The following is a 7,500-nucleotide window of genomic DNA, read 5'->3' as shown; positions in this document are numbered from 1 at the left end:
AAATAACAAGAATTTCACAGGATTATTTTCTGACAAAGTGGGTTCGCCATCAAAGACTAGCAAGATCGCAAGTCAGAAAGGTGGCTTTTGGGTAAAGCATTTGCCACATGAGCATGAGGGTCAGAGTTTGAACCTCTGGAACCAAGTAAAATGCCAGGTGATATGACAGCTTAACTGTTATCCATGTGCCTAGAAGGTGAAGACAGAGGATCTCTAGAGCAAGCTGGCTACCTACATTGGTCAAATCAGGAAGCCATGGGCTCCGTGTGAAAGGTGTTGCCTCTATGCATAAGATGGAGGGTGAACGAGAAAAGTATCTGCTGTCAATTTCTGGCCCCCTCACACATAAGTGCACACACACACATGCAAGTGCACCTACACAGACCTTTACACCTATGCACATCCAAATATCCATGCATACATGCACATATACCACATACACACACATACATGCAAAAAAAGATTTAAAAAATCCTAGCAAGATTGACAGAAATATATATTCTTCTGTTCAGGAACTTTGTTAAATAACATCACTTGAAAAATTTAAACTGCATACAGTCAGCTGCAAGGAGAAATACTTCATTTTCCTTTTTGCTTAGAATTAACATGTTTATCACAAAACATTTCAGTCCCATTTTCTTTTATAGGCAAGCAAAAATATAAATGACTGGGAGTGGGGTTGCTTGTAGATAAAGCACTTTCCCACAAGCCTCAAACCTGAATTCAAGCCTCGAAAAGTGGCAGAGAGTTGGGCACATTGAGACATATGATCCTACTGTGCTTCTGGGAGAATAGGAGGTAGTTAGAAGAGAATCTCTGGAAGTCATTTCCAGCTACCTCGCCTTCTCAGAGTCAAATGACAAAGTGACCGTAACCTAGAGTGCATCTAAGCTATACACTCCACAGATATTACCTGCTTAATCATGTTGAAGAAAGGTTACAGGTAACCATTGTTTGCTAGGTTTCTGCACTGAGGTCCTGAATGATCCCCTCTAGAAATAAAAATGGAGCCATCTGTGCTAATGTTCCCCATCACTAAACCAAAATGAAATGTTATCTTGCCTTCCTGATAAATCAATAAAAAACAAAAACAAAAACCATAACAACCACATTTCCCATACAGATCAACTTCAATTTGTTCCCTCTGTGTCCAAAAAAGGAGCCTGAAGTAACCTAATTACAATTATTTTTCAATCATTTGTCTTCCTATTTTTGCCTACCATGGAAGCTTTTGAAATGAGCAACTAACTTTAGTGCTGGTTTTAAATTTGTTTTAGTTTCCCTTGTCTGTAAAATTAATTTCTTCTCTTCAACTAATTGGTGTATTTTATTCTATAGAATAAAGCATTCAAGCTAACTTAGCAAGAGGTGTTTTTATTATCCTTTTTGGTATCTGTTCAATTAAAAGATATGCACTGGTAAGTGTAGATCTTGGGAACAAAACAAAAATCCTCATTCTCATGGAGTTTGAAATAGAACAGGGAAGAATAAATAGTTGATGTAATAGTAATTTTGATTTTGTTGGAAAGAAACAAATAGGAAAAACAAAATGTAGAGCAGAGTAAAACAAACTGATAATGAAGGAAAGGGAGGGTTTTAGTCACTGTTCTACTGCTATAGAGAGACACCATGACCAAGACAACTCTTACAAAGGACAGCATTTAACTGGGGGCTTGCTTACAAGTTTAGAGAGTTATTCCATGATCATCATGGCAGGCAAACAGGCATGACACTGGAGCAGGAGCCTCTTGAGTGTTTTATACCCTGATCCACAAGAAACAGGCACAGATAGTGAGAAGGACATAGGCCCTGGCCCTGGTGTAGGCTTGAAACTTGTAAGCCCACCCTCAATGATGCACAAGGCCACACCTCCTCATCCTTCTAATACTTCTCAAACAGTTCACCAACTGAGAACCAGGCATTCAAACATAAGTTGCCCATGGAGTCATTCTCATTCAGACCACAACAGCAGACTAGGTAGACCAGGTTACTATTTGGATAAAGTGTTTCAGGTGGGCCATGGAGAGAGCCTTACATTTGAGCAGACTTATTTCTAATTCAAGAGGTTGGGTAACTTGCCTGTAATACACAGCTATTGCATAAAGTAGCAAATTTTGACCTCTACACTACAAAATTTGACCTCTACAGCTCTCCAAGTCAGCCAGCAACTTCCTAGGAACTTCACCAATATTATCTTTACCAATTCCAAGTTGTTCTCTGTGTTATGACTGTCATTGTTGGGGGATTTTTCTTAGCTTACTATGCTAATTCAAGGACAACCTTGAAAAACACCAGGTGGGACCCTTGACTTTGTCAGAGGATAGAAGTCTAAGGTTTCATTGTGCTTATAGACTAAACAAGTGCATGTGTTCTTCTAAACTGTAACTCAGAGCACTGAAGTCCTTGGCAAAAAATGAGAGTAAAGTGTTAAGACTCGGCCCCTCTAGTAATTCTTCTTCATTCCAGCTATGGGATGTTAAAAGGTAAAAAACGATGTACAAACTTTGCTCTCTATGAATTGCTATTTCTCTTTGCTCACCTTCAGATGCACTTCTTCTTTGGGCAAAACAAGAGTGAATTTTGCACAATTCTTTTCAGTTGAATGTTGGCCAGTAAGGCACACAAGGTCTATTATGTCTAACTTGCCAACATACTGCAAAGATAAAGGAAAATATTGTTAAATTATTTCCTAGGCAAGATACATTTGTTCTAACATGAAAGAAGTTCATATTTTTTAAGTGTATAACCTGGTTTCCCCAATACCAGAGAGTATGTAAAAGTACATATTTGAGGTAGTGTGCCGACTTTGACTCATACAAATTTGCAAGAGTCATATTAAATATTTGAGAACTTTGCAGTTGGTTAATATAGCTATTATTAAAATTTAGTTATATTAACATACCAGTAAATGAAATATTTTATTAACATAAAATGTATAATATAGTCAAAATTCAAATTTCATCATTTTCTAATTATGTTGCAATATTTTTCTGTCTATAGTGTCCACATTATTTACATCCTTGTTCTCTGTGGCATTAATGCTGTGCAACAGTGTTCCTGTGCATTTCTTTACATGCCGTGCTCAGTACAGTCACAGTGATAGGTTGAATCAGTCATGGTAGGACTGTTCATACTTTGGAAACTGGTAAACCATTTACAAATGAGTGTATAATGTATTAACATGTTGCTTGCCCCAGAGGAAGACCTTCTTATAATAAATTACTATGTTTGTCTACATTAGTGGGTATGTCTACATTAGTCTCCATGAGTTTTGCTGTAACAAACAGAGCTGGTATACCAATTACAGAAAAGGAGCCATACCTTCTGCTTTTAACTGTAGGTTGGAAAGAGCCTGAAAACTCATCTGTCCAAACCAGCTGTTTGAATCTGCTCTCCATATTGTCCTCAAGCCTACAGATGAACATCTGTAATAACACTGAAGTCACACTGCTGAAGCAGCCCTGCTAAGTAAATGTTCTGTGCTTTGAGCCAAAGTTTTTCTATAGCTACTTCCCATCCACTGGTCCTGAATTCTTTTCTCTGGAATAACACTAAACAAATTCAATGACCTTTCCACATGGTATCCTGTAGGCCTTTTAGATATGTAAAGACAGCTTTAAATTGTTTCCCTTTTGTAGACCACACAAGTAGACCAGTTCTCAGCTGGTCTATTCTGGTGTTTCTTCTGAGACTATCACCCAGAAAACTTCCCCAAGTGTTTTTCATCCTCCTTTAACAACATCGGTAAGTGGACAACTGTAGAGCCTTTTGTTGTGACCTCTTTGTGGCACTGGACCTAAAAATATGGGCTCTAAGGCCACACCTGGGTTACACTCTCTTTTACTAGTGATATCATCTTATACTATTTCTTTCATATATATGTGTATGCGTATGTGTATATGTATATGTATAAAAATGCTTTCAGAGAAAAATGTGAATTCAGGTTTTCACTAAGACAAGTTATGCAGTCAGTGCCCCACACTTGGCACCTTTGGGGAAATCATAAGTGTTGGCACAACTAGACTACAATGGCAAAGGCTTGTCCTTGGAAAACCACCTTCGTGACGGTGGTATCAACCCTGCTGGGTATGATCATCTACAATTTCTTAATCCTTAAACTTTACAGTTTTCATTTATAAAGTATGATGCAGAATTACATCTGCCAGGAACTTATAGAGGCAAAACTCACAAGGCTACACACTTCCTGCCTTTGTCCCATCATCCTAGCATACTTTCTACATTCCAACATACATCCTAACATGCCTTCTGCCTCCCTCTCTCTCCCTCTCCTCCCTCTCCTCCCTCTCTTTCCCTCTCTCTCCCTTCTCTCTCCCTTCCCCTCTCTCTCCCTCTCTCTCCCTCTCCCCCCTCTCTTCCTCTCTCTTCCTCTCTCTTACCTTCTCTCTGCCTCTCTGTCCCTCTCTTCCCTCTCCCCCTTTCCCTCTCCCCCTCCCTCCCTCTCTCTCTCCCTCTTCCCCTCTCTCCCTGTTTCTCTCCCTCTCTCACCCCTCTCTCTCCTTTTCTCTCTTCCTCTCTCTCTCTCTCCCTCCCTTCCTCTCCCTTCCTCTATCTCCTGTGCAGTTAAGGCAACCAAGCTGGTTAACAGATGTGAAAACATATGACTTATTATTGTTCATAAAAAAACTGCCCCTAGCATCCCAGGAAGTTATTTGTCCTTGGGTAAGTGGGGCTTATAGGTTAGATGTATTTTGTCCTTGAGATCTCTTAAGCACAGTAATTTAAACTTAAAACAAAATAACTTAGGATGTCTAATGGCTCAGAGCCTCCCGAGGGTGGAAGAAGACAGTATGAGCTGAGCTGGAGCTTTTTAATATCATGATTGAGGGACCTCCTTTCTCAGACAAACCCGCCATTTCTGACTGCAACATAATCTAGGAATTAGCCATCCCACAGTGCCCGGTGGTGTGCATGCTTGCAATCTCAGCACCCAGGAAACTGAAGCAGGAATATGGTTTAGTGCCCTATGTAGCTGCTCCTTCAACCAAATGTCATGCTCCCCTTAAGTATGAGCTCTCCCCCCTTTCCTCTCATGCCTCATGTGGTAATATGGCATTATTTTTAGCCTGAGAGCTAAGTGTGTGACTTCTCTATATTCTGCCCACTGCTTTACATATTTATAATGACGTTATTAAGCGTTCTTCAAATTGCTCAATTTGAGATGCCATGTTTTCTACTGTGCCCCTTTTTATGCAATGAGTCACAGAGAGGTTAGGTAATTATCTCAAGATCCCAGTTACCAGTAGCAGGGCTAGCACTGAAAAAAACGAGGCAATCTTTCTGGGCATACCAGGCTCCTAATCACCAAGTTGTACTGCCCCTTGAAATGTTCTAAGTGAAGGTGGTCACTGTGAATCACTCAAGATTTGGGCCAGAGTGTTTGCTTTCTTCACATCACTGGAAAGTTGCAGTACACTATTTAAAACAAGCTTATTCTTTAAAGGATTAAGTAAATAATCACTTCATCATCATCATCATCCCCATACTTTAGCTCTTAGAAGTCTACTTCTAGAGGGTATATTTTTGTCTGGGAAAATTAAATTGTGGTATCATATGTTCCAATGCTATGGGAATCATCTTGCTTCTTTCAGATTACAATTACATCCCATAACATACTAGCATTTCACAGTTCCAATAAATGGAAGCTATCATTTTGCATTAAGCAGTTTATAGCGAGGAGGTATCTAAGATTTCTACTTCTGAAGTAACTTTATTATATAGGCCAGGAAGAAAAGAACAAAGAGTTAAAAACATGAGTAAATACCCTCTGAGTTGTCCAGGGAATTGATAAGCCCCTCAGATTTACATGTTTGAATACCTTCATTTGGGGATGATAGGAAAAGGGGATAAGGAATTATATGCCAAGGGTCTATTGAAAGGCTAAACTAAGTAACCATGTCAGGCTCTACTTACGATTGTACTTTTTTTGTCAGTGTAAAAGAACAGTGTGGTCCCTCTCAGCTCCGTCCAATAGTGTTTGTACTCCTGGGGAAAAGAAATCATAAACACCATTGCACAAGGGCACTCTCAACTTGTTCACCTTCTGTTTTATCTTTTGTGATTGTATGATATAAAGCTATTCTTTATCCTTCACATTTTGCCAAAAATTATCTATTTTACTTGTGTATGTGTGTGCTCCTTGTGTAACCAAGGAGGCCAGAAGAGTAGAATCACCAGGAACTGAAGTTACAAGAAATTGTGAGCTGCCTGATGTGGGTACTGGAAAATGCTCTTAACCACTAAGCCACTTACACACACACACACACACACACACACACACACACACACACACACACACATCCTTCCTTCCGTTTTTTGTTTTCTTTTTTTCTTTTTTTTTAATTTGGAGACAATATCTTAATAAATAACTCTGGTTGGCCTGAAACTTGCTGTGTAGACCCTGTTGGTCTTGAACTCATGGAGATCTTCCTGTCTCTGCTTCCCAAGTGCTGGGTTTAACGGTGCATACCACCACACCTGGCTATTCATTGGATTTTCCCATAATTTTTTTATATTGCCATACATGTAATCATTATATGACATTCTCTTTTTTTGTTTGTTCGAGACAGTGTTTCTCTGTGTTGCACTGGCTGTCCTGGAACTCACTCAGTACACCAGGCTGGCCTCGAACTCAGAAATCCACCTGCCTCTGCCTCCCAAATGCTGGGATTAAAGGCGTGTGCCACCACCACCTGGTGTAAGCGGCCAGTGCTTTAAACCACTGAGCCATTTCTTTAGTCCTGTAGTTAATTCTTGGAAAAATCCTTTCCAAACTTATTTTAGTATAATGTTTGACTTGTTCTTAACTAGATCATTTCTGGAACTCTTCTCATTAATTTAAAACTATTTATTCAACTTTAGTGAAAGCTCGCATGAGTGACAAGGCCATATCAGAAACCATATAGGACTTGGATATATCTGCTCTCTATGGGAGATGAAAGGACAGAGCAAATATGTAAAGTTAACATACTTAGCAGAGGACATTTCACTTAGATTGAGTTCCTTAAATAGTATTTATTACAAAGTATTTAAAACTCAGGGAATAGGCCAGGCAGTGGTGGCACACTCCTTTAATCCCAGCACTTGGGAGGCAGAGGCAGGCAGATTTCTGAGTTCGAGGCCAGCCTGGTCTACAGAGTGAGTTCCAGGACAGCCAGGGCTACACAGAGAAACCCTGTCTCCAACTGCCCCCCTCCCCGCAAAACAAAACAAAACAAAAACAAAAACAAACAACTCAGTGGATAGATAAACTGATGATAAAAATAATTTAATAGTTGAAGTTTAAAGAACATATTTCATTCATTAAGTAAATGTTTAATTAATAGATTCACACTTCCATTAGTTCTTTACTAATAATGTTCTAAATTTAAAAATTTTTAAATAATTTAGTCGGACAGACTCCCATTTCACTTGGCTCAAGCTTCTTCTTCTTCTTCTTCTTCTTCTTCTTCTTCTTCTTCTTCTTCTTCTTCTTCTTCTTCT

The 7,500-nt window shown here is 39.3% G+C and overlaps 1 protein-coding gene and 1 non-coding gene across 2 annotated transcripts in view; both read right to left on the bottom strand.

Annotated features, from left to right (window-relative positions):
* The window catches only part of Stap1 (signal transducing adaptor family member 1), a 33,991-nt gene that overhangs the window by 17,971 nt on the left and 8,520 nt on the right, over positions 1-7,500 (bottom strand). The window contains exons 2-3 of the mRNA XM_031342909.1: positions 5,932-6,003; positions 2,540-2,653 (exon numbers count right to left, since the gene is read on the bottom strand). Of these exons, the coding sequence (XP_031198769.1) occupies positions 2,540-2,653; positions 5,932-6,003 (186 nt within the window). The remainder of the gene's footprint in view (positions 1-2,539; positions 2,654-5,931; positions 6,004-7,500) is intronic.
* Positions 3,927-4,094, bottom strand: LOC116071503. The gene has a single exon (XR_004110930.1). It is a non-coding gene; the product is annotated as a U1 spliceosomal RNA (small nuclear RNA).

This window comes from Mastomys coucha, unplaced genomic scaffold (assembly GCF_008632895.1).
Source record: "Mastomys coucha isolate ucsf_1 unplaced genomic scaffold, UCSF_Mcou_1 pScaffold22, whole genome shotgun sequence".
NCBI classification, from domain to species: domain Eukaryota; kingdom Metazoa; phylum Chordata; class Mammalia; order Rodentia; family Muridae; genus Mastomys; species Mastomys coucha.
This window is presented reverse-complemented; position numbering and strand designations above follow the sequence as displayed.